The following is a 27,005-nucleotide window of genomic DNA, read 5'->3' as shown; positions in this document are numbered from 1 at the left end:
CCTTTGTTCTCTGAAATGTATCTTTTAAAATACTACTCTTCCTTTTTCTCCTCCTGCAGGTGCAAATGTTTCAACGCAGCCCCAATCTACTCCATCCAAGAGGCTGGTCCAGATTAGAAGGCAGAAAAAAGGAACTTGGGACGACATATTTGCCGAGCTCATGCAGTCCTCCAGCGCTGATAGGGCCCCGCTGAATGCGTGGTGGTAAACAATTGCGCAGTCACGTAATGCATTACAGGAACACGAAGAGAGGAGGGACGCGCGCGATGAGAGCAGGCAGGACACTATGGTCGAGCTCATGGGGGAGCAAACTGACATGCTGCCCTGTATGGTGGATCTAATACAGGAAAGGCAGAAAGATCACAGATTGCCGCTGCTGCCCCTGTATACCTGCCCTCCCTCCTCCCCAAGTTCCATAGCCTCCTCACCCAGACGCCCAAGAACACGACGGGGGAGACTAAGGGGACTCACACACTCAACCCCAGAGGCTCACCCAAGCAGCAGAAAGTTGGCATATGTGAACTTTTGATTTGGTTTCTGGACTTCTCCTTCCCTTCTTCTCCACCCCCATAACCCAACCCCTCCTCCCCCGATTTACCTTCTGATTTCTCTCCATGTGTTGTGCAATGAATATTAAAGAATGGTTTTTAAACAATTGTGACTTTATTTCCTTTCATATATATAGGGGGCGGGTAACTTCAAGATAAACAAACACAAGTGTCACACTGTACCCTGGCCAATCATGAAACTGTCTTTCAAAGCTTCTCTGATGCACAGCACACCCTGCTGCACTCTTCTAATCGCCTTGTTCTCTGGCTGTGCGAAATTGGCCACCAGGCGAGTTGCCTCAACCTCCCATTCCACCATAAACGTCTCCCCCTTACTCTCACAGATATTGTGGAGCACACAACAAGCAGCAATTACAATTGGAGTATTGGTTGTGCTGAGATCTAACCAAGTCAGTAAACTGTGCCAGCGCTCTTTCAAACGTCCAAAAGCACATTCGACCACCATCCTGCATTTGCTTAGCCTATAGTTGAACTGCTCCTTACTACTGTCCAGGGTGCCTGTGTACGACTTCATGAGCCATGGCATTAAGGGGTAGGCTGGGTCCCCCAGGATAACTATAGGCATTTCCACATCCCCAACAGTAATTTTCTTCTCTGGGAAGTAAGTCCCTTCCTGCAGCTGTTCCAACAGACCAGAATTCCTGAAGATGCGAGTGTCATGCACTTTCCCGGCCATCCCACCTTGATGTCAGTGAAATGTCCTTTGTGATCCACCAGTGCTTGCAGCACCATGGAAACGTACCCCTTACAGTTTACATATTGGCCACCCCGGTGTGCCGGGGCCAAGATAGGGATATGCGTTCTGTCTATCGCCCCACTGCAGTTAGGGAACCCCAGCGCATTAAAGCCATCCACAATGGTCTGCACATTTTCCAAAGTCACTAGCCTTGACAGCAGCTGGTCAATGATTGCATTGGCTACTTGCAGCACAGCAGCCCCTATGGTAGATTTGCCCACTCCAAACTGATTCCTGACTGACTGGTAGCTGTTGGGCATTGCAAGCTTCCACAGTGCTATGGCCACGCACTTCTCAACTGTGAGGGCTGCTCTCATTTTGCTGTCTTTGTGCTTCAGGGCAGGGAACAGCAAGTAACAAAGTTCCCTGAAAGTGGCCCTACGCATACGAAAGTTTCGCAGCCACTGGGAATCATCCCAGATCTGCAAAACTATGTGGTCCCACCAGTCTGTGCTTGTTTCCTGGGCCCAAAATTGGCGTTCCACGGCATGAACCTGGCCCAATACCACCATGATCTCCCAATCGCTGCATGCTGTGCTTCTAGGAACAGAGGTGTCCATGTCCTCATCAGTACAGTAATCGCTCTGTTGTCACTTCCTCGCCCATTTTTGCAGAAACTTCACATACTGCTGGATAATGCGTGAGGTATTTACAATGGTCAAGACTGCAGCAGAGATCTGAGTGGGCTACATACTTGCCGCGCTATGGTGCCTGCATGGGTAATCCTGGAAAAATGGCATGAAACGTAGGAGAGCTGTTCGGTTCAAGATGGCTGATAAAAGGCGGGAAATGGTTTCCTTCTGTAGCTTTCAGTGGAGCCCAGCACCGACAACATGGAGAAATTTGCTACTGATGCAAGAATGGGAGAGCAGAGTTTGCACCGGAAGCTGTGCTGCTCGGTTGACGATGGCTGAACAACGGCGGGAAATGGTAAGGATCTTTCTCTCTTTTGCACAGCTCTGTTTTCTGCTTATTAACAAAAAGGGATCTTTCTCTCTCTTGCTGTTTTCTGTACTTTACACAGCCCTATGTCACTGACACAGAATCTCTCGCTAATTATTCTGCCAGGTGAGTTCTTTCACCCGACCTTCTCAACCTTCCTTTATATTTCCTATTCTATTTAATTAGCCTTTGGTTTTTTAAATTGAGTTCAATTTTTTTTACTCTTATAATTTTTTAGTCCCAACAAAAATAACCTTTTACCACGTTCTTACAAACTCCTCTCTCTTGTTGCTTTCTCTAGTTTCCCCTCTTTCTTCTATTTAAGATAACCTTTCTTTCCTTTTTTCCTCTAAGCCTAAGCAATCTTTCTTTTTTTAAAACTCCTTTTCTTTAAGGCCTCTGTAGCGAGATGGCATAGTCTCCTGTCCTGACAGACAGGGAGGGATCCGTGAACGCCCCCCTGGTGGGTAGAACGGGGACTTGCATGGCCTCCCCGCTGGAAGCAGAGGGGTGGGACAGGAAGTGGAACTATAAAAGGCTGGTCCTCCAGCTCAGTCGGGGGAGGGCTGCCTGAGGAGCAGGACGTCTCTTCCCTGTTGCGTGAGCCCAGACCTAACGGAGACCGCTCTCCTGACAGAGACCCAGAGGTGCTGACAAAGCTGCCAGACGCCAGGATCTCCGAGGAGCTGGGGGGGCTGCCACTAGCTGTCTATCCCAGCGAAGCGAACAACAACCCTGGAACCCATGTACACACGGAATGGGTGTGTCGGATGGAGCCAAGGGAAGCAGAATTAGGTTTGGCTGTGTTATTGACTATAAGCCAGCCAGCGTGTTGTGGCTGGACTTTCCCCGCTGACCCAGTGGCGGACAACTCCACTGCTGTTAGGGTCCTGGGCTGGGATGAAGTGGAATGGGAGGACCTGAGTTCCTCTGCCCCTACCACCTCAACGTCAGGAGTGGCAGCCTCCCCCCTGGTTGTCAGGAGGCCTGAATTGGTCTGGCACCCACCTGAATCCAGATGCCAGATGGTTGTCCTGACATTCCCACCAGAGAGCTAACCTCCCCTAGACTGCGACAGCTTTGCCGGACTGTAGGCCAGAGCCCCCCTACTTGACTGCTGCCCTACCCTGATCAAGGGCCAGGCAAATGGACCTCCTGCTGCTCTGCCTGCCTGACTGTAGGCCAGATCCCCTTCTCGATTGACGCCCTGCCCTGATTGAGGGCCCCGGGCAAACAGACTCTCTACCGTTACTTGGCCTGACTGCAGGCTAGAGCCATTAACACTGAGCTAATTTTCCCCTGAACCACCGTACCCGGAAGTATCATAGCAAGGGGTGTGGTCTCCCACCCAGATGTACGGACGGTGGGGCCTGGGGGGGGACTGCAAACCCTTTACAGCCTCTCTTTCTACTCATTCGTACTTTTTCTCTAAATATGTCAAAACACAAGCACACAACCTTCCCCCAGCCAAACACAGAAAAATAATACAAAATAAATTTTCAAAATGGCCGACGGCATCAAAAACATACACAACTGGAAATGGGGATGGAGGGCAGGACGTAAATGCAACACGGTGCATGGAAACCTGTCCAAAAGTACATGATGATGAAAGCTATCGAGCAGTTAACTACTCACATGGCTGGGCAGGGCAGGCGGCCAGTTGGGAAGAAGCCATGTGTTCCACCTTGCTCCAGGTGGGCTCTGATGCACCAAGCCCCCAGAGAAGGGAGGCTGGCTTTTCCCAGAGCTAGGGCAGCTGGGCAGCTTCAATGAGCTGGCTCTCCGCAGTGCACATTGTTCTTATCCTATGGACCAATGTCCATAGGCTGCAGCAGGCTGGAGGCTGGTTCTTGAAGGCCTCCAGGATGAAGATGGTCTGAGAAGCCAGGCATCGGACTGAGGACTTGCTGTCCTGCTGCAAGCCTTTGAGGTCTAAGATTGAAAGGAAGGAAATGGAGGTCAGAGCCATGGCACTCTGGAGAGCCCCGGCAGGCCAAGCCAGCTCTGTACCTCTCGGCCCACGACAAGGAGGCAGCAGGCCAGGTGGCAGGAGGCAGGGGACTAGCGGGAACAACCAGCAACCCTCACTAAACATCCCCGCCGCCCTCCACAGCTGGGGGAGCCTCCAGACACAGGCAAGAAGTCCCAATGAACCCCATTCACTCACTATTTCTAGGACTGCCTCCTCCCTGCAGTATCTGAGAGCCTCATCCCTGCCTGTATTTACCCTCCCCCTTCCCCCCCAATGCACAGATGGGCACTTAGGCCTAGAGAGGGGGAGAGTCACAAAAGGGGCTTGGGCATTGTTAGGCGCCGCCTAACTTCAGGTGCTCTGCTGCCCTCCAGGAAATGCCGAGGAGGGAGCTCAGCCATTCTCTAGCTCCGGTTGGGAGGCCCAGCTGTGAATCTGCTCTGGGAGTGAGGAGTCTGAGCTATGTCACCCACCCTTCCCTTTTCCCGAACAAATGTGGTGGAGATGCTGCTCTGCCCTGTGCTGCCCAGGAGTCCGGACACGCAGCAGGGAGGTAGGTGACCGGACGTCACTTCATCCTCATTTGGAGCAGTGGCTTGACCCCAGGTGTCCCACGTGGAGGTGACTGCTCCAAACACTGGGCTAGTGAGTGCAAGGGGGGAGGCAGCACCCCACTTTGGCTGTGTTTGTGGGGGGCAATCATCTGCGAAGGCCAGCCAGCTAAGGCCCAGTTTGGGGATCTACCAGGCCGCCGCTCTGAGGTCAGGGCTAAGTGCCTGGGCACATGCCAACCAGCAGACACGACAGGGTGAGGGGGCAGCTGATCAGGGGGTTGGGGATTTACATTTTGTATCCCCTTGTGGCTCTCGCCTGTGACCACGTTGCTGGCGTCGGAGATTGAACCCACCCTGCAGCCCTGGGCCATTCATCCCCCTAGTGCTCAGTATTCAAAGCGGGACCACTCACTGTCGCAGATGGCATCCAGCTTGTCCTGGCTCCCCTGGTCCAGCTGCCGGGCAGTGAGCCCTACACACACAAACAGCTCATCACATCCCCGCATCCCCAGCGAGGGTGTTAAAGAGCCTGTCACCCTCCAAGCACCGCGGCTTTCCCCCGCCCCTCACTGGCCAGGACACGCTCCTGAATCCCCAGGGGAAAGGGCGAGTCCCCAGAGATGGCTACAGGGCTGGTTGCCAAAGGAGAGCACAGCGCCTTGAAGGTCCACTACCAAGAGCCCATGCGGGTGCGGAGAATGGGGACTGCATGAGGAGCAGTGGGCTTAGAGGGGTCCCATCAGCCGATCAGGGCAGTTTGGGGTGAGCTTGCTCCTGTGGGTTTCTGACACCCCTTCGCCTTCATTAGGGAATCAGGAACCCAGGGATCACTTCTCGCTGCTGGCAGGGACTGAGGAGAGCCTGGGACCAGATCCAACCCCTCTGCTAAAGGGACCCCTCTGCTCTGTGGTTACCTAGGAACCTGATGGCTGCTTCCCTAACTGGAGTCTGTGGGTTCTGCAGGAAGGCCATGGTCTGGCCCAGGAAGTCATCAACTCTCTCCTTGAAGTGGATCACCTAGGAGCCAGAACAAAGGAGCACAAGATTATTAAAGGCCTTTCCATCCCACAGGCCAGCTTCCAGGTGTGTGGAGCGCACGTCCTGTTTTTTCCCCTCCTTCCTGTGCTGGGAGGATCAAGCAGAGGGACCACACCCAGGGCCAGGTGTGGTCCCGGGGCTGGGGCTCAGTGTGGGCACAGAGCCAGGCAATTGGGGGTGCCCTATCCACTGATTCCTCCACTTCTGCCAGCGAGGGCTGTGCAGTGAATGGCCAGAGGGCTCCCTCACCAGGCAGTCACAGCTTCGCCAGGTTTCCTTGTGCTGGATGAGGCCACAGAGCTGGTGCCACCTCAGGAATTGGGCGGCACTGCTGAGGGTGTCCCAACACACCTGCAAAACAAGAGGGGACGGGGCGAGCCGAACACAGTTACGGGAGCTGGAAGCCACTAGCCTAGTTACCCGGAGGCCAGGGAGGCCGTGCATGCTGAACGCTTCCCTGCCCTGGGTGCTCGCGGAAGGGCGGCGGTGTGGCTAAGGCAATGGCTGGAGACCTGACTCAATTCCCAGCTCTCTGTGCAGGAACTCAGGCAAGTTGCTTAGGCCCAGGGCTGCAAAGGGATTTAGGTGCCTAATGCCCATGGGGGTTCAATATTTTTGAGGCTGCGCCTCAGTTCCCCACCTCATGGGGTGAATTCATTAGTGCTGGTGGCATTTGTGTCCCAAGTGATGGGGGCCATGAGCACTAGCATGTGCAGAGGCATGGGGGGGAGGGGCTTGGGCATGTCATGGCTAGTACGGGCTGTCCGGGCCGCTTGGCTAAGGGCACATTGGGTCCTGTGCACCATCTGGAGGCTGAGTAGCCCTGCTCCTGGTAGGGATATGGCCAGGGTTGTGCTCTTCCCACCAGCACAGCCAGGGGAGTGTGCGGAAGCCAGTGGCTGTAGGAGTGGTGAGGCGACCACTCGCCCAACCTAATCTCTCAGCCTGGCTGCAGGGGGGTGTTGAGCTCAGAGGATGCAGAGAAGACTCAGCAGTTGGGTGGGGTGCCATGGTCATGGCACTACTGGATTCAACATTCAAGTGATTTTGAGTGCCTGATTGTCACAGCACTGAGCACCTGCCCTCTACCGGCCAGACCCTTTAAAGGGGGGTGTCACATGTTGCCCCCCCCAAACAAATGGTCGCTCTGTAACTATCTCAGCCGCAGACTCCAATTCGTGGCCTCACCTGGGACACGTTGGGATGCTCATCATGCACAAGGAGGAGCAGTGGGACCAGGCTCTGGAGCACATGCTCCTTCATCTGCCTCCGGTTGGGCCCCCTTACAAGCTCCAGCAGGTCTTTAAAAAGGGTGATGGAGAGCACCCGGAGCTTGCTGGTCACCTGCAAGAGATGATATAGGGAGGGGAGGAGACACTGTGACAGTCATTCTCATCCAGCGGGGCAAGCGCACACTGTGCCAGAGATGTCTGCCCTGCAGCGGGTATTGGTAACTCACCCCCAGCCATACAGCCACAGCTGGGGCCAGAGTCTCATGGGCATAGCGCCATTGAAGGCAATAGAGATGCAGATTTCCACCAGCTGAGGGGCTGGCCTGGTAACTTCTTGGCCAGGGAGAGCAGTAAGCTGGGGTGAGACTGCCCCTGGGCTCTCACAGCCAGCTCTGGGTGAACTGACATCAGCATCTGCCTGTGTCAGCCAAGGGGAAACATTCAGGGTGGAGCAGAGCCAGGACAGGGGCGGCAGAGAGGGAGCGATGAGGAAAGATTCAAAGAGCGAAGGGGGGGGTGTAGTTTGTCCACCCGCTTTGCAGGCCCAGCTCACACTGGTGTTGACCGACAACAGCCCTCTAGCTGGGCCAAGGGGGCCAGGCATAGGGGGCAAATTCCTACATTGGTGTTTGTTTGGGCCATGCTCAGGGACCTGGGGTGAATTTAACCAGGGCCAAGGGGTGGTAAATGTGCAGGAGCTCCCAGATAGGGGGCCTTGGAAGCCATGACTGGAAGCCACCCAGCCTCCAGGGGTTTGGGGTGGGGTGAGGGGTCAGCTCAAATGGTCAGCTGGGCAGCTGAGCCCAGATGGTCAGATGGTCAGCTGAGCTGGTCAGCTGGGCAGGCTCTGTACAAAACACGTGGGAGGGGTATGGGGGCATCAGGGCTGCACTGCAGTGGGCACAGGCAGATGTTGGACTGGCACCTCTCTGGTCTTCCCTCCAGTTGTTGAGGCCTGTTTGCCTTTCCCTGGTGATGGGTGTAGTAAGTGCAGGCCATGATAAAGGCCCAGTATGAGGCCTGAGGCCTGAACTAAAGTAATGAACAAGACTTTGCTAACATAAAGCAAAGGTAAGCTGTGAGCCAGAGGCAGGCCCTGCTCACAGAAGCTGGCAAGGAAAGGGCTGATACGTACCTAAAAGGTACTGAACATTCACAAACTTGCACATTCCACACAGATAACAAAGAACAGGCTGACCGACCCAATGACAGGGGCAAAAGGGTAAAATGATGGATAGAGTTGTTTTGATCGAACCAACATGTACAAGGTAGAAGGCGGCACCTAACTACGTAGAAAGGTTGTACCGTGCTACGTGGAGGGGTTGTACCTCATACGTCAGGTGTGATGTGTAACTTGTTTGTGTCTGTGTATAAGAATGCATCCCTGGGGCGGTGCCTTTGTCCGGCCGAGGGGGCAGTGGAAAGTCCCGCCACTGAGCCGGGTCCATTGCCAAGAGGCACTTTCTCTTAGTATGCCCTGAATTAGGCTAAGAAACCTACAGGGAACTGCAATTGTGTCCGAGGTTGCAATAAACCTAGCCGACGTGGCTTTGCATCTTACTGGACTCTGTGGTTATTGGGGGTTGTCGTCGGGTCTGCTGTGTCAGCTATCTGCAGAGCTGGGGTAGCACACAGAGGGAACACACGCACGCAGCCGAGTGATATCAACAAGGAGAAAGCAGAGCACCACACCGGTAGCACTCTGACAACACACTTCTGACAACAATGGGCGTTGTGTTCATTAACACTATTTGGATATAACCCCTGCCCCATAAAGAACCTGTTCTGTTCCCCCCGGGCCTGAGAGGGGTTTGGTTTAAAGGGCTCACCCCAGGGCGAGATCCTGCATCCTTGGTACAGGCTGCCCTGTCCCTTTGGCCAGCTGGGGATCCAGGAGACCCTGGGAACAGCTTTAGCCAGGCCTGTGCCACTAGTAAATAAAGAGCGGCAGGGTCCCAGCAGAATTTGGGAGGGCTGAGAGTAGGATTTACCATTATGAGAGCTGGGGAGTCCCTCCAGGAGCCCCCACTGGGGCATTACCCCTGGAAGGCAGTAATGGATGGGCCCCTTTCTCCTGCCCGCTTGCTGGATCTCGCCACCCAGTGTGGGACTGAACATCAGTCTGGTGAATGCGCCCGTGGGGGCTAGTTTGTGGGTACAAAAGATCTGAGGAGAACTTTCCCCTCCTTTGACGCTGCCCTGCCATGAGAACGAAGGGGAGAGGAAAGGGCGGTAGCTGCAGAACCTTCAGACAGAGCCATTTCCTTATGGAGCTGACAGGCCAGCTGTAGGATTCCTGGCCAGGGAAAGGAGGGGCAGATTTTCACCAAGGTACCATCACTTGTCACCCTGGAAGCCAGCAAGAGCATTGCAGCACCCTGTGCTGCAGAGGCCCCCTCGCTGCATGCAGGCTCAGGAATGCACGTCCTTCCCCAAGGGGAGCCTCGTTCCCCACGCTGCCCTCATCCTTGTCAGTAGGCCTGCGGGACACCAGGGTTCCCATCCTTTCTGCCATGTGCTCTCATGGAGAGTGAGAGGAAGGCGGGAATGGGCTCATGATTTATGACAATCCATTTTCTGGCTAGGACCATAGCACAGGCCCTGCTAGCCCACCCCCTAGCCCCCACTCACATGTCCGCAGTTTGATGGGATCTCCTGTGAGCTGCCAGGCTTTACATCATGAAACAACGGCAGGAGTTGCGCAGCCACTTGCACAGCCACGCGGATGGCGCTCTGCCTGTCCATGCCGGCGAGGAGGTGTTTCAGCACGGCGATGGCCTTGCGGATGAGGTCTCTGTCTACCTCCTGGAGTCGCTCCAGGACATCTGGCAGCAGATGCTGGAGTTTCCCCACCTGTGTGAAACAAGGAGCTGCTTTACGAAACACCCTCCAGTGACCCAACAAGCCATTTCCAAAACAATGTCTGCCTCCCCTGCAGACAGAGGCACGGGAGCTAGGGGTGCTGCAGCACTCCCAGGTTTTACGCAGGGCTCTGCTCCTGGCCCCACACACAGGGTCCCAGCTGCCGGCCCTGTGCCAACCCCCAGCTATGGCCCCAGCCTTGGTCCCCTTGCCCCATCCACCCCCCGCCCCCGCCTCCTGGAGCCATGGCCCTGCTCCTGACCAAAGCTCTAGTGGTGGAGGGTGTGTGGACAGGGGTAAGGGGTGTGTGTGCAGCACCTCCACTATAAAAGTCTTCCAGCGCCCCTGCCTCCAGAGACATATTACAGCCTCAAAGCCTTTGCACAGCCAGCTAAGATCACGGGCAGTGGGTCCGGCAACCTGCAACATAAGCAGCTGCTTCCCTTGTACTCCAGATCTCAGGGGATGGTTTTATTAGCAGATATCATCCGTGGAAAGTTCTCTACACAACACGTTGACCCCAAATAAATCAAGTGTATTATTGTTTGAATAGCACCTCGAGGGCCTGTCTGCAATGAGGGCTTGTGCTGGGGCTTTCAGGAACAGGAAGAGACGGTCCCTGCCCTGGAGCTTACAGGCTAGACACACGAAGGCAGGATTTCTATCCCCATTGTACAGACATGGAACTCGGGCACAGAGAGGTTACGTGACTCGCCCACAGTCACTTAGGGAGTCTGGCAGAGCCAGGAACCGAACCTGGGTTCTCCTGAATCCTGGTCCTTACAGCCCAGCCTAGGGGAGGGAGTCGATTTTGAACACTAGTTCTAGGGTTAGGCTGTTACTAAAAGCCAGATTCAGTCATTTCTGTGTTTGGTTTTCAACCTTTCAAAGACAGCCCCACAAAATCTCAACCGACATCAGGAAAAAATAGGTCATATACAGGCTAACCGGTTCGGAAAGGAAAATGAACCACGAGCAAGTGAAAACCAGGCTGAAGTGCATGGAACGATGGGAATGGTGTATAACAAAGAGAATTACAGTCACGCCCTCTCCATGTCTGATCTAGTCATAGTCGGGTTTAATAAACCGGACTGACCCCCCTATTCTCAGGCGAAGTAACTTATCATTAACGAGAGTTGCCTTCAGATTGTCTCCTCTTTACCAGGCTGTCAGATCTGTGTCGTTAAGCCCCAAGGGCTTTCTCTGCCTTCACGATATTGTGGGTCTCAAACTTGTGATGAGATCTTAGCAGCAAAGGCCCTTCCAGAGCTCTTCAGAGGAGCGAGTGCTGCGGGACAGAGCCGTGGCGTCAACAGTTAAAACCTATGAGGCTTTAAAAGGGGATTTGTAGGAAAAATGGGTCCTAATTGTAGTGAAATGGCTCTATCCAAGCGTCCCTGATCACTGGGGTCGCCAGCAATCCCTGGGGGTCTAGAGTCTGCAGCTCTGCTGCTACTCTAGTGCTAGGGTTCTTTGGATCACAGAGACCCCAGACACAATCAGGCCCAGCTGTGCCAGATGCTCCACACACCTAGAGACGCACCCTGCAGGAGCCAGGCCCTGCCCTGCAGAACAGCAGACAAAGGCCAGGCAGGGGCTTGCCCAAGGGCACCCCGCAGGTCAGTGGCAGAGCCAGGAATAGAAGCCAGGGCTCCTGACTCCAGGCCAGAGCCATACCCCCTGGGAAGGTTTCAATGACCCCAGCCCTGCAGCAGCTCCCTGCGGTTCTGGGTTTATCCCCCAGCCCTCCTCCCCTCTCACCTTCTCTGGGTGAAGGGCCAGATTGAGGAGGCCTTTGAGCGCCAACCAGCGCACCACGGTCTTGGGGTCTCTCAGCAGCCCGCTCATCTCCTCCACGATGGCGTCTTCCAGCTCGCTGCCAAGGTCAGGGCACTTGAGGAGCTAACACACCAACAGCAAATCAAGCTAGAGAACGGGGCTGGCCTCTCGCGACTCATCTCTGCCACGGGGCCCTTAGCTCCACTGGCCAAGGCCCGGCATGGGCTGCATGCAGGGCATCGCGATTGGTCACCGTGTGGGCCCCACTGAAACGTTCTAGCGCGACGGCCCCTCGAGACTCCAGCTGAGATCAAGGCCTGCCCTGCTCCCTCACTAAGGCTCAGCTGCACACGGAGCAGTGGTGTGTGTGTGTGTGTGGGGGGGTCCTGCAGCCTTGTGCTCCAAAGGGTCGCCCGGTCTGCGGGGGGCAGGTGAACTGGCCATGAATGGGCAGGTGGCTGCCCGGCCTGCACATGGCACACGGATGTCAGAGGGGGCTCGAGGGCCGAGGTCACACAAGGGACCATTCTATGGAACTGAGCCTTGGGGAACAAGAGACACCTGACCCTGGGCCTTGCTCCAGCCCCGTGACACCAGCTGGGACAGGTAACAATGCCCAGACTGAGTGACTCCACCCCTAGGGTTGTAGGAGCTTTCCCTGCTCCTGCTCACCCACCCATCCCCAGGGCCTTCAGGGCCACCCCTCTCCTGGCCATAGGCATGAGCGGCAAGTTCCATTGGCCCATGGTGCCTGGGCACCATGGGCCTCAGCCCCACCTTTCCCCCCACGTCTCCCAGGCCATTTAAAACAGCCTGGGGCCCCCACCACCACTGGCAGCGCAGCAGAGCTGAGCGGCCTCCTACCTGCTTGCTCCCATGGCTGCCAGCCCCTCCCTGTGGCCCCTGGGTGGGGTGGGCGCGCCCCTGCAGCCAGTAGGAAGCTGCGGAGGCAGTGCCTCGGGGGAGCAGCACATGGAGGGCCCCCGGCCCGCCCTGCCTAGGAGCCCCAGATAAGCGCTGCACCCTCCCAACTCCTCCCAGAGCCTGCCCCCCACCCCTTTCCCGCACCCCACTCTGGCCCCCAAACTCCTTCCCAGAGCCTGCACCCCCTCCCTCCACACCCCCTCTTGTCCCCAAACTCCCTCCCAGAGCCTGCATCCCCACCCTCTCCTGCACTCCCACCCTCTGACCCATCCCAGAGCCTGCACCCCAGGCCCCCTCCCCCACCCAAACTCCCTCCCAGAGACTTAGGCAGGTGGGGGGCAGAGTTTAGGGGGGCAGAGTTTGGAGGGGCAGGTTCTGCTGAGCACCACCAAAATTTCTACAAATCTGCCGTCCCTAGCCATAGGTCAGCCCCATGCCCCAGTCACCGCTGGGCCAGGGCGCTTCTCACGACCCTCACCCGCTGGTGAGGCTCACCTGAATGAAGAGCGCCACGGCCGGGACGTACCGCCTATCGTCCCGATCGTTGAGGATGGCCATGAGATGGTGGAAAATCCAGTTTCGCTCCTCGACATTGAGCGAAACCATGGCCCTGGCATAGGAAACACAAACACCACATCATCAAGGTGGGCAAGGACTGGTCCTCCATTTACGAATCTAACCAGACCAGTGCCACAGGACAGGGGATCCCGGGCGACTAGTCACGCGCAGCTGGCACGGACTAGTTCCTGCTGCCTTAAAATGCCCAGCGGCTTATGTGCTAGAGACCCAAACCCTTAATCACTCGACAGGGAGCCCTTCCATGAGGCCAGCTCTGAGCACGTAGTGCTGGGGCTGCAAGAGAACTGCAGACAAAGAAGGGTGTTGGTGGGGTCGGTGGTCTTCCTCATGTGCCCAGATATTGGGTGATGAGAGACAGAAGGGTGGGTGAGAGAATATCTTAGATTCACCCAAGACAAGCGCTGGAGCTTTCTGTGTTAGCTTCTCTCTCACCCACAGTCACTGGGCCAACCAAAGACATTCCCTCCCCCACCTTGTCTCTCTCATGTGCTGGTCCTGACAGGGCTACACCAACGCTGCGGAAAGATATGGCGGAGGCTGTCTTTGCCCAGCCATGCCTGCCAGAGCCACACAGGAAGCGGTTTACACCAGGCAGCGCAGGGTGGAGAAGTAGCCGACTGACCCCTTGGCCAACAGCACAGAGGCTGCGGCCTGTTCCATGCAGGCGATTGGGAGCCGCGTCTCACCCAGCAGGGAAGGCAATGTGGTCATGTCCTGGGCCAGGGAGGGGAGCTGCTGCTGTGATCGGTTCTGGGCAGCACTCACCGGGCAAGCAGGCAGACACCTTTGTGGTGTGTGTCGGAGATCATGAGCAGGTCCCAGCGGCCATGCTTCATCATGAAGGTGGCCTGCTCCTTGTAGCCAGCGCATAGAAGCAAAGCTTCCATGGCCTTCACCGCGAACCTGTGTGCAGAGCGAGCCTCTTGTTACTGAGTGAGCCCAGGCCAGGCCCTGCTGCGTGCCTGCGGGCGACGCTGCAGAACCCAGGCTGGGTGTTGGGCTGGCGGTACCTGACGGGGCTGAGGGGTGCGGCCGTGTCCTCCTGGTTATGCTCCCTCTCCTGCGAAGCAGTGTGCTGCACTGTGTGGGTGACGTGGAAGAGCAGCGCGACGTAGAGCTGAGGGAAGAGCTCCTTCACTTCCTGCCTGCAGGCCTGCTCCTGCAGGATCACATATAGGGCTCTTGTGGCCTGCAGATAAGAACAGGAGACAGACATCGCTGCAGGGATTTCGTCCTTCCCACGCTCCCCCAGGGCACCTAGAGGGGTGGGCTGGGCTGGGGGCTAAGGCCTGGGATGCTGGGTTCAATTTCTAGCCTGTGAGACCTTGGCTAGAACCACACAAGGGACTTCGGCCCAGCGTGGCCATGCCCAGCTTCATGTGCCCTGCTGCCCAGTGGACTCACAGCCCTGGGTTAAGTGCCCAGGCTCCGTATATGCTCCAGAGAGAGAGTCAGTTGGGCCAATTGTTAAAGCGGGTGAAAGGGATGGCCTGGGTAATTTCAGGCCTGTCAGCCTGACATCGATCCCAGGCAAGATAATGGAGCAGCTGGTATAAGATTCAATTAATAAAGAATTAAAGAGGATAATTTATTTAATGCAAATCAACAATTTTTGATGAGATTACAAGTTTGGTAGATAAAGGAAATGGTATTGACATAATGTATGTAGACTTCTGTAAGGCGCTTGAGTTGGCGCTGCACTCCAGTTTGATCGGAAACCTAGAAGATACAAAAGTAACGTGGCACATTTGAATTGGATTATAAAGTGGCTGATAGGTCTCAAAATGTAATTGTAAACTGGGAATCAGCATTGCACAGGTGTGTTTCCAGGATGGTCCTTGCAGGGATCGGGTCTTGGCCCTACGCGATTTAACATTTTCATCAATGACCTGGAAGAAAACATCAAATAGTCACTGATAAAGTTTGCAGATGACACAAGAATTGGGTGAGTGGTAAATAATGAAGAGGATAAGTCACTGATACAGAGCGATCTGAATCACTTGGTAAACTGGGGAGCAATCAAACAGTACGTGTTTTAATATGGCTCATTGTAAATGAATACATCTAGGAACAGGATGAGGGACTCTATCCTGGGAAGCAGAGACTCTGTAAAGGACTTGGGAGTCCTGGTGGATAATCAGCTCATGTGATCCTGGGATAAATAAACAGAAGAATCTAGAGTGGGAGTATTTGGCACTGGTGTGACAACTGCTGGGATCCTGGGTCCAGTTCCGGTGCCCCAATGCAAAAGAATGTTGATGAATTGCAGAGGTTCAGAGAAGAGCCATGAGAATGATTAAAGGACTAGAAACCATGTCTTATAGTGATAGGGTGACCAGACAGGACAGGGGTTGGGGGTAATAGGAGCCTATATAAGGAAAAGACCTAAAATCAGGACTGTCCCTATAAAAATCAGGACCTCTGGTGAGAGATATAGTGAGAGACTCAAGAAGCTCGATCTATTCATCTTAACAAAGAGAGGGTTGAGGGTGACTTGATTACAGTCTATAGGTATCTCCTGGGAAACAAATATTTAGTAATTGGCTTTTCAGTCTTGCAGAGAAAGGTCTATCATGATCCAGTGGCTGGAAGTTGAAGGTAGACATTCAGACTGGAAATAAGGCATAAACGTCACAGTGAGAGTAATTAATCATTGGAAGAATTTACCCAGGGTGGTGATAGATTCTCCATCACTGACTGTTTTGAACCACGATGGGATGTTTTTCTTCAAAGACCTGCTCTAGGAATGATCTGGGGCAGTTCTCTGGCTTGTGTCAGGCAGGATCTGACTAGATGATCGCAGAGGTCCCTTCTGGCCTTGAACTCTATGAAGCTAAGAGTGAGGAGCTGCCTAAACCAACCAATAGGAAATGCGGCGGAGAGGGATGTGGCCTAAGCCCCACCCCTAAAGGGAATTTGGTATCTATCTCTACTTGGGAACACTTAAATAGTCATTGGAGCAGAGTTTTGACCCCAGGTCTCCCAGTTGGGTACCCTAACCACTGGGCTAGAGACAGTGGTGTAGTCGAAAATATGAAGGTCCTGGAATGCCACTAAAATACTGATTTTCTTCAATATGAATTATAGAAATTCACATTTTATTTGTCTACTGAATTTCTGGTACAGTAATCCTGGGCTAAACCAGGCATGGCTGGAGACAGGCCAGCTGTCCAAAATAACAAGGTATTGGATTTTTTTTTAATTGTACACCCCCCCCCATAGTAGCTATTCAATTTATTTTAAATGTTGAAATCATTGTGCTGAAATGCCATTACTGTGTATGCAATAGAATACAATAGAAATGCCATTACTGTGTCTACAATAGAATATGTAAAAGATATAACTCTAGACAGTAGTGTACAGTACAGTGGTAAAAACCCAATGAATGCGTAGCACGTTTTCTTTGAACCTGAGCCTATAGGCTAATGAAAATAGAAAATAAATCATGCTGCTGCACTACAGACATTACTGTATCAGGCTGAAATAATAAAAGTTTATTTTAAATGTAGCTAGTAGGCTACACAAGTAACACAAAATACATCAAGGCATAACGGGCTGGAGTAGCAAAGGCCTGCTGTAATGCACTGATCTAATTTTTACAAGTATTTCCACAAAGCGTCTTTCTCCATATTGTATTTTCTGTGTCTGTGAATCAGAGGGAGAACAAGGATGTCTGAGCCAAGTTCTGGCACAGCTGAGAGGATGCCACATGGAAAATGAAGGGCCATGTAGCTTGCTAAACGTGAGTGATGACGTATGCGGAATAAGCCCCTTGCTACATTTCCATTCACAATCATAGTCATGTGGCTGAGGGTATGGCTACACTTGCAGCAGTACAGCACTGGGAGTTAAAGCTGTCTTCGTACAGCTGAGTAGGGAAAGCACTGCAGTCTGTCCACACTGACAGTTGCCAGTGCGCTGTCGTGGCCACATTTGCAGCATCTGCAGCGGCATTGGGAGCAGTGCATTATGGTCAGCTATCCCAGCGTTCCAAGTGGCTGCAACGTGCTTTTCAAAAGGGGGGGTGGAGTGTGACAGGGAGCGTGGGGGAGAGAGAGGGGGGATGTGTGGAGCCAACACTGTGTCGGCAGCTGCCTTGCAAGTTCCCACCCCCGCCCCGAGCCCTCTCTGACTCACTGAAAGTGAACAGCACCTCTTTGTTTTTTTCCTCACAGACCAGATAAGCAGCCGCTCGCCGAAACGGACCCTCCTCCCTCCCCCTCTATTCAAGCAAACACTAGCTGTGGGCCTTCCAAAGGGAGCCCTCTGCCTCTGCTCATTTACAGCAAACAGGAGCTGTGTTTGTTTTTTTAATAAGCAGCTCCCGGAGCCCAGAGTTTGCAACAAAACAAAGAGCGGAACCTTCACTTAAAAGGATTATGGGAAGCTTCCGGAGATCAGTCACTGTGTACTAAGGTTATTCCCTGTTTACACTAGTGCCCCAGCGCAGCAGCAGCAGCACAATACTCTTTATTCCTCTCGGGGAGGTGGAGTACAAGCAGCGCTGTAGCCAGGGAGGTACAGCGCTGTATGTGCCTTGCCAGTGTGGACGGGGAGTGAGTTACAGCGCTGTTGGTGGCTTTATTGTGCTGTAACTCTCAAGTGTAGCCAAGGCCTTAGATAAAGTGAAAAGGAGGTAGGGCAGCTGTGTAACCAATCTGGTCTGTCACTGACAGGAATTGTCAATGCCTAGCATGACTTTCTTGATTATACTGGTCAGAAGTGCCAGCTGAGCTGAAACCACTGCTCAGCTCCACGTGTGAGATTTCATGCAGCATGGCTGAGTGTGAACGTGGATTTAGGCCTTGGCTACACTTGAGAGTTACAGCACAATAAAGCTACCAACAGTGCTGTAACTCACTCCCCGTCCACACTGGCAAGGCACATACAGCGCTGTATCTCCCTGGCTACAGCGCTGCTTGTACTCCACCTCCTCGAGAGGAATAAAGAGGATTGCGCTGCTGCTGCTGCTGCGCTGGGGCACCAGTGTAAACAGGGAATAACCTTAGTACACAGTATCGACTCATCCCACCCCCTTTTCTGGCTCAGGTTACAGCCTCAGGTACTGACCCTCACCTAAAGTCATCCCCTGCTCTCCCATCCCCCATGCAGACAGTCCCAGTAAAACTAAACACCATTTCCAGATCAATCCATCCCTCTCCCTACAGCGTCACAGGGCTATAGATAACAAAATGAAATTCACCAAAGACAAATGTGAGGTGCTACATTTAGAGAAGAAAAAGCAAATGCACAGATACAGAATGGAGGATAACCAGCTGAGAAGGATCTGGGAGCTGTGGTGGATCACAACCTCAGCATGAGTCAGCAATGCGATGCTGTTGCAAAAAAAGCAAATGCAATTTTAGGTTGCATTAACAGAGGTACAGCCAGGGCCAGCTCCAGATGCCAGCGTGCCAAGCGCGCGCTTAGGGCGGCAATGAGAGCCGCGGGGGGGGGGGCACTCTGCCTGTAGCCGGGAGGGCAGCAGGCGGCTCCGGTGGACCTCCCACAGGAGTGCCTGCGGAGGGTCCGCTGGTCCCGCGGCTCCGGTGGACCTCCCGCAGGCATGGCTGCGGATGCTCCACTGGAGCCGCGGGACCAGCGGACCCTCCGCAGGCACGTCTGCAGCTGGTCCACTGGATCCGCGGACCAGCGACCGCCAGAGCGCCCCCCGCGGCGTGCCGCCCTGCTTGGGGCGGCGAAATTACTAGGGCCGCCTCTGGGTATAACATGCAAGTCATGGGAGGCGATAGTACCACTCTACTCAGTGCTGGTTAGGCCTCAGCTGGAGTATGGTGTCCAGTTTTGGTCACCAATGTCTAGAAAGGATGTGGAGAAACTGGAAAGGATCCAGAGGCGAGTGACAAAGGTGATTAGAGGGATGGAACACAAGCCATAAGAAAAAAAGGCTGAAGGAACTGGCTATGTTTTGTTTGGAAAGGAGGAGATTAAGGGGGGACTAGATAATGGTCTTCAGATACTTGGAAAGCTGCCATAAAAAAAGATAGAGAAAAGTTGTTCTCTCTTGCTACGGAGGGCAGGACAAGAGGAGATGGGGTCAAACTACAGCACAGCAGATGTAGATTAAGCCTCAGGAAAAACTTCCTAACTGTAAGAAGAGTAGGACGATGGGAAAGATGCCTAGGGAGCTTGTGGAAACTCTTTCGCTGGAGGTTTTCAGAAGGAGGCTGGGGCCATCTGTCCAGGCTGGGTTAGAAACAAGAAGTCCTGCATTGTTGCAGGGGGCTGGACGAGCTGACTTTGCGATCCCTTCTCACCCTGTGATTCTATGAGTGCTGCTGAATAGCACCAGGAGAGCGTTTTGGCGTGTTCCGGCTCAAATATAGCACTGGCTAAAGTCACACTCTCTCTCTCTTTGGCCCAATGGGAGACTGAGAGACCCCCTCAGGCCATGATGGGGACACATGGCACTCCTTCCCTTGCTGCAGGGGCTGGTACTTACGGCCAAGGAGGCGACGCCGGCCGGTCTCTGAGAGAGCTGATGCCGTCGCGGAGCCTGCCCCTGCAGCCTGCTGACCAGCTCCCTAAGGATCTTTTCTGTGCTCTTGGGCTGGGATGTCAGTATCTTCCACATCTCTGCAGCAACACTGCAAAGGGAGAGAGCCAGTGGCACCCGATCAGAGCCCTGCCAGCCTCCTGCACCCCTCAGGACTGGCACGCCTGCTGGGTCTCCCCTCACCGGCCGGCCCTTTGTTGCCCTCCTGCTCCTGCAAGGACCCCGTTGGCTGGTGCAGGCTACATGGGGCCAGGTCTGAGTGTCAGCCACAGGAGAGGCCGAGGGATGCCGTACAGGGTTTTGCAGATTGGCCTGTGTCCAGGGCAAGCCAGCCCGCAAAACCCTCCAGGAGAAGCAGCAGCTCTGCAGGGAGTAGGAGATCTCTGGAGGGTTCTGCACTCCCCTGTCTCTGGCAGCGGGACCAGTCCGGGGGACCCAGAGTGCAAGTGGTGGTAGCCGCAGCCCCGTACCTGTCACATGACAGTGAGCAGCCAAGCAGGGTTCCGACCACCTCCTCGCTGAACTGGGAACCCAGCAGGAGAAGGGCCCTGAGCAGCTCCTGCCGGGCAAGTGGCTCGCTGATGGAGTCCAGGTGGTTATGAATGCTCCTCACAGCCTCTGACACCTGGAAGGGAAATGGGGAGGTGGGGGCCTTGGCTTCCTTGCACGGCTATTGATCTGGCGTGCCAAGGACCTGCTGCACCTGAGAGCCATCTGCCCTCCCAGAACCTCTTCACCAGCCCCAGGCCTAGAACACAGCACCAGTTCCCAGCCTATCGATTCATAGACTGCAAGGCCACAAGCGGTCATGGTGATCACCTAGACCAGGGGTAGGCAACCTATGGCATGTGTGCTGAAGGTGGCACGTGAGCTGATTTTCAGTGGCACTCACACTGCCGGGCCTGGCCACCGGTCCAGGAGATCTGCATTTTAATTTCATTTTAAATGAAGCTTCTTAAAAATTTAAAAAAACTTATTTACTTTATATACAACAATATTTAGTTATTTATTATAGACTTATAGAAAGAGATTTTCTACAAACATTAAAATGTATGACTGACACGTGAAACCTTAAATTAGGGTGAATAAAGGAAGACTCGGCACACCACTTCTGAAAGGTTGCTGACCCCTGACCTAGACTGACCCCCTGCATTTCACAGGCCAGAGAACTGCCCCCCAATAATGCCTAGCACCCAGAGACAGAGTCTCCCACGGATGGGCTCCCCCAGCACGGTGTTCTCACTGCAGCTCTTACCCTCACCAAGCCTAGGCCGGGAACCTCCAGGATCGTATGCAGCATGTTCCTGGCCGTCACTGCGTCATGGACGCTGGAGTCTCTCACGCCGTCGATAGCAACGAGGAGGAAGTCCATGCTCTCGGACGGGTTGAAGTACTTCCCAAACAGCTGAAACAAACTGCTAGTGAAACCCCTTTGCTGCCCAGCGCGGATCCGGTCAGTGGCCTAGCAGCCAGGACTGGCCCGGCCAGGAGTGCAGGCAAACCCCACTCTTCCGGGACAGGCCTGGCTTACTGCACCTGGGCAGCACAGTACCCAGCCAGCAATCGGAAGCTGTCATGCATGGCAGAGGCCAGCGTGGCAGTGCACGGGGGCACAATACTGCGCAGCACGGATACACTCTCTAGTGCTCAGCAGGGGCTGGTGCTCGTGCGCAGATGCAATGATGCCTTTTATTGCATTAATCTCTGAGGAAGCTCCCAGCAAACCTGACAAGGAGCTGGGATCAGGTTTGGATGAGCCCCAGTGCATCTTGCGGTGTGTCATGTAGGCAGGTATATTGGGCTGCATTAGTAGAAGCATTGCCTGCAGATGGAGGGAAGTGATTATTCCCCTCTATTGGGCACTGGTGAGGTCACATCTGGAGTATTGCGTCCAGTTTTGGGCCCCATACAAGAGAAAGGATGTGGACAAATCAGAGAGAGTCCAGCAGAGGGCAATGAAAATGATGCGGGGGCTGGGGCACATGACTTGATAGCAGCACTACCTGCAGGGGGGTTCCAAAGAGGATGGAGCTCGGCTGTTCTCAGTGGTGGCAGATTACAGAACAAGGAGCAATGGTCACAAGTTGCAGTGGGGGAGGTTTAGGTTGGATATTAGGAAACACTATTTCACTAGGAGGGTGGTGAAGCACTGGAATGGGTTACCTAGGAAGGTGGTGGAATCTCCATCCTTAGAGGTTTTTAAGGTCAGGCTTGACAAAACCCTGGCTGGGATGATTTAGTTGGGTTGGTCCTGCTTTGAGTAAGGGGTTGGACTAGATAATTTCCTGAGGTCTATTATTCTATGAGGTGGAGTGGGCCATAGGCAGGTCTCTGTCCCAGCTGGATGGGGTTAGTCACATCCTGGGTCTGTCCCTTCCCCCTGACACCTAGGTTGTTAATTTCTGACTCCTGATAACTCTGGGCACAACAATCCCAGGAAGCACTGACTGTAGTTACCGATGTGATATTGCTGATGTTGGTGACCCAGAAGGCTCTCTCAGTTTGACTGTCCTTGAGGATCTGCCGATACTCTGCACCGTGCTTCACCAGCATTTTGGCTGACCCAGGGAGGGAAAACAGACAACAGGCAATATAAATCAGACCTTCGGTTAGCAAACGGGAGTTTTGCAAGGAAGTTTAGAGAGGGTGTGTGAGAGACAAGTACATCTAACAAACATACTGTAAACTCAGACCAATAACCTGTTCCCCCATCCCTCCCACAAACTAAACAAACTAACTTCCCTGGAAGAGTAAAAATAAACCAGGCAGAAGGGCAGCAGCAGCGTGGGGCTCTCCAGTTGATTGCACTGAATGCAGCATGTACGATTACCAGCCCTGTGGGCAGGTAGCATATGTGGGCATTTGGCCCAAGGAGCTACTGGCCCTCGGAGACCAGGAGACCAGAGGGGCTGAACTGGTGGAGCCAAGGGAGACAGTGAGGTACATAGAGGAGACTTTTAGGGATGCAGTAGAGTAGTCCCACTCCCAGTCTGACAGCCTCTGTGCTGCTGAGGAGGGTGAAAGTTTTGGGGAAGGAGAACATCGAGCTGGGGCAGAGGGAGACGATCCCATAGTTGGGACCCACCTTCCAGATGAAGTCATGATGTCCTCTCACACTGAGGCTACCCCTCCTGAGGCGGGAATCCCGCTTACAAAGAGAAGCCAGGAAATAGTAATGGGGGATTCAATCAATAGACATATAAACAGTTGGGTTTGTGATGACTGGGAGAACCGCATGGTAAATTGCCTGCCTGGTGCAAAGGTTGCAGCTATCACGAGACATCCAGACAGACTTATGTGCAGTGCTGTGGTATGTAACCTAGCGTTTAAATCGGCCTCTGTATGAGATAGCTAATGTGAGAGTGAATTTTAAAAAAGTCTCCAGATGTGATCCCTGGTAAGCCTGACTTCAGTACCAGGCAAATTGTTGAAACTATAGGAAAGAACAGAATTATCAGACACGTCAGTGAACACAATTTGTTGAGGCAGAGCCAACATGCCTTTTATAAAGGGAAATCATGCCTCACCAGTCTACTATAATTCTTTGAAGGGGTCAACAAGGATGTGGAGAAGGGTGATCCAATGGATATAGTGTACTTGGACTTTCAGAAAGCCTTTGACAGGGTCCCTCACCAAAGGCTCTTAACCTAAGGAAGCCGTCATGGGATAAGAGGGGAGGTTCTCTCATGAGTCAGTGGTTAAAAGATAGGAAGCAAAGGACAGGAATAAATGGCCAGTTTTCACAGTGGAGAGAGGTAAATAACGTGGTCCCCCAAGGATCTGTGTTGAGACCAGTGTAGTTCAACATAGTCATAAATGATCCAGAAAAGGGGTAACCAGTGAGGTGGCAAAATTTGCAGATGATACAAAATGACTCAAGATAGTTAAATCCAAAGCAGCCTGCGAAGAGCTACAAAGGGATCAGAAAAAAATGAGGGACTGGGCAAGAAAATGGCAGATGAAATTCAATATTGATAAATGCAAAGTAATGCACATTGGAAATCATAATCCCAACTATACATACAAAATTATGTGGTTTAAATTAGCACTCAAGAAAGAGATTTTGGAGTTATAAGTAAATAGTTCTCTGAAAACATCCAGTCAATGTGCAGCGGCAGTTAAAAAAGCAAACAGAATGTTGGGAACCATTAGGAAAAGGATAGATAATAAAACAGAAAAATATCATAATGGTTCTATACAGTGGTGAGCTGGAGCCGTTTCCCACAGGTTCCCAAGAACCGGGTGCTAAAATTAGACCTCCGTGGAGAACCGGTTGTTAAAGGGCCAGGAGGTGGGCAAAGAACTCCGGTCCGCGGGCGGGACCATCCTGTTGCTCCCAGGATTCCCAGCTGGGGAGGCTGAGGTTCCTGGACCCTCCCCGCTTCCCCAGCTGCAGCGTGGCCAGCTGCCGGCACCAGCTGGGCAGCTCAGCTGAGCTCGGGAGTCATCCTGCTGCCGCTTTTTGAGTAGCCCGGCAAGTGGGGTGGGAGAGGGGCTGCTGCAAGCTCCAGGGCTAGCCAGAGGGGAGGGAAGGGGAAGGGGCAAGTGGGGCAATTGGCCCAGGCCCTGCAGGGGCCCCCGGCCCCACGAGGATGTCTCCCCCGGGCTCTCCCCCGCTTCCCCCACCCTGCAGAGCCGCAGCATGGCCAGCAGCTGTGCAGCTCAGCTGAGCTCCTGAGTCATCCTGCTGCTTTGAGATGCCGGCAAGGTAAGGTGCGGGAGACTACGAGCTCCAAGGCTGGCTGTGGGAGGGCAAGTGGGGCAATTTGCCCCAGGCCCTGCAGGGCCCCCAGACTCTCCTCTGCTTCCCTCCCTTAAATCAGAACTTTTATAGGGAACCGGTTGTTAAGATTTTGGCAGCTCATCACTGGTTCTATATAAATCTATGATGCGCCGAAACCTTGAATACTGCCTGCAGTTCTGGTCGCCCATCTCAAAACAGATATACCAGAATTGTAAAAGGTGCAGAGAAGGGCAACAAAAATGATTAGGGGAATGGAACAGCTTCCATATGAGGAGAGATAAAAAAGATGGGGGACAAGGGTACACTTCAAACACTGTATCGCCGTAGCTGCACTGGCGCTGTAGCGTTTAAGTGAAGATGCTCCTATGCAAACAAGCTCTTAATCCACCTCCCCGAGAGGCGCTGGCTAGGTGAGTGGGAGAGGTGCTCCTGCCGACAGGGGTGTGGATTTTTCACACCCCTGAGCAATATAGTTATAACAATATAGGTCTGTAGTAGAGACGTGGGACTATTTCGTTTAGACAAGAGATGACTAAGGGGGGATATGATAGAAGTCTATAAAATCATGACTGGTATGAAGAAAGTGACTAGGGAAGTGTTATTTACTCCTGCACATAACAGGAGAACTAGGGGTCACTTTATGAAATGAATAGGCAGCAAGTTAAAAACAAACAAAAGAAGGTATCTGTGCACACAACGCACAGGCAACCTGTGGAAATTGTTGCCGTGGGATGTTGTGAAGGCTAAAAGTATAATTGGATTCAAGATAATCAGGGCATGTAACCCCATACTCTGCATGTCCCTAAACCTCTGACTGCCAGAAGCTGGGACTGCATGTCAGGGGATGGATCACTCAGAATTTCCCTGTTCAGTTCATTCCCTCTGAAACATGAAGCACTGGCCACTATCTGAAGACACAATATTGGGCTAGATGAACCATTGGTCTGACTCAGTATGTCCATTCTTATGTGAGTTATGAAGAGTAGAATACGGATAGAGGAAGCTAAAGACATAGGGGGAAACTCCATGGCTTGCAGGACTAAGGAGGGTTTCTTTAAAAAAAGTGTATTAGGAACAAAAGAAATCGTAGCAGTGGTGTAGGCTCATTACTAGATGGAGACTGTTTAAAAGGTTGCAGAAAAGGTGGAAGTGTTCAATAAATATGTTTTTCGTGTTGAAAACCCCATGTCAGTGTATTTAGGAAGGACAAGGGTCTCCAGTGCTCTTACATTTTAGCAGCTGCATGAAGGAGAAGAGGTGGTGAAGTCCCTCCACAGCCGATTGCCAGATCTCCTGCTCCTGCTCCACACAGCACAGAGTGAGACACCCCACCAGCTGGCCCAGGACTCTGAACTCCTCCACTTCCTGACGGAGAGAAGGAGCAAAGGGAGTCACTCGCCCCTGCAGACCTAGCGCAGCGAGTCCCCCTGGCATTGCCCTAGCAGTGGGTTAGAACAGGGGGAGGCAGAGGCCACCGCAGAGAGACTGGAGACAATGAGAGCAGGAGGAGCTGTGGGGCCCATCACCAGGGGCTGAGGAAAGCTCAGCAGGGACGGAGAAATCTGGGCAGCAAAGTCAACAAACGTTACCCCCGAGTGGGGACCCAGGTAACGAATGAACTAACGTCCAGTCTCCATCTCAAGGGCAAGTTCCTAATCCCAGCCCCTTCTCCCATCCCCCTCCCTTCTTTGACCTCAGGCCCAGGAGCTTGGAGTCACCTTGGACTCCTCTGCTCTGCCTCCTGCCTCTCTCACTCCATCCTGGAGCTCCCCATAGCCCTCCCTTTCCGTGCCGCCCCCAGCCTGCCTGCTCTCTCCTGCCAGCTCTCTCCTGCAGCCTTGTCCTCTCGTCTCCCCATCCTGCAGCCCCTGCACTGTCTCCCTGCTCTTCCCCACCTGGCACCAAGCCCCTTGCCCTCCTCTCCCGGGGTCTGCACAGCCTCCCCACTCCCACTCCCCAGTTCTCTGGCGCCTTTGGCCCCGCCCATCCCTTTCACTGTGTCCCCTCCCACCTCCCTCATTCTGTTCTGCTGCCCCAGCCTCTGGGGGCACATCATCCGAGCGCCCCCCTCCAGCTGCCAGAGGGGAAGCCCTTCCACAGGAGGGGATGGAGCATCTGGAGCAGCTCAATGGCCCTGAGCATGCAGAGCTAGGGGCGTTCATCTGGCAGCCTGGCAGAAGCTGATGCCAAGGCATCCCACAGGCGTCTGACAAAGGGGTGAACAGACACCTGGGTTCGAGGCTGCTGTCAGGGCAATCCTGTGTAAATGCATTGACCCTGCAGAGCAGACTTTGGTGCTAGGGGAACAGCGGGGAGAGTCCTTGGAGACAGAATGATGGAACTCGACCCAAAGCCCACTGGAGTCAGAGGAAAGACCCATCGACATCAGGGCTCATTAGATTGGACTCCTACTGAGGATCTTGCTGAGTCACTATTCTAGGCCTGCATTTTCCATGCCAGGGCGTGCTGCACCGCGAGGCTGTTCAGTGTAGTTAGGAGGTGGCCAGGGTCACAGGCTGCTCACCTGGAATTTGCACTGAGACCCCATGAATTCCAT

At 53.6% G+C, this 27,005-nt stretch overlaps 1 protein-coding gene across 6 annotated transcripts in view; it reads right to left on the bottom strand.

The window, feature by feature from the left end:
• LOC120408288 (maestro heat-like repeat-containing protein family member 7) overlaps positions 1-21,074 on the bottom strand; it is a 31,235-nt gene extending 10,161 nt beyond the window's left edge. For 2 of the 6 annotated variants that reach the window (XR_005600589.1, XR_005600590.1), the window contains exons 1-12: positions 20,960-21,074; positions 19,651-19,795; positions 14,198-14,382; positions 13,953-14,090; positions 13,104-13,218; positions 11,667-11,807; positions 9,675-9,896; positions 7,000-7,155; positions 6,061-6,162; positions 5,688-5,790; positions 5,186-5,245; positions 3,883-4,179 (exon numbers count right to left, since the gene is read on the bottom strand). Coding sequence is in view for 3 of the 6 variants with exons in the window: in XM_039545020.1 (XP_039400954.1) it covers positions 3,995-4,179; positions 5,186-5,245; positions 5,688-5,790; positions 6,061-6,162; positions 7,000-7,155; positions 9,675-9,896; positions 11,667-11,807; positions 13,104-13,218; positions 13,953-14,090; positions 14,198-14,382; positions 19,651-19,782 (1,539 nt within the window). In the remaining 3 variants the exon portion in view is untranslated. Of the gene's footprint in view, positions 1-3,036; positions 4,180-5,185; positions 5,246-5,687; positions 5,791-6,060; positions 6,163-6,999; positions 7,156-9,674; positions 9,897-11,666; positions 11,808-13,103; positions 13,219-13,952; positions 14,091-14,197; positions 14,383-19,650; positions 19,796-20,959 lie in introns of those variants that run through there. The other 4 variants (XR_005600593.1, XM_039545049.1, XM_039545020.1 and 1 more) reach the window with 3 other exon arrangements.
• Between the last annotated feature and the right edge of the window lie 5,931 nt (positions 21,075-27,005).

This window comes from Mauremys reevesii, linkage group 1 (assembly GCF_016161935.1).
Source record: "Mauremys reevesii isolate NIE-2019 linkage group 1, ASM1616193v1, whole genome shotgun sequence".
NCBI lineage: Eukaryota > Metazoa > Chordata > Testudines > Geoemydidae > Mauremys > Mauremys reevesii.
The sequence above is the reverse complement of the archived record's forward strand: the minus strand, read 5'-3'. Positions and strand labels throughout refer to the sequence as shown.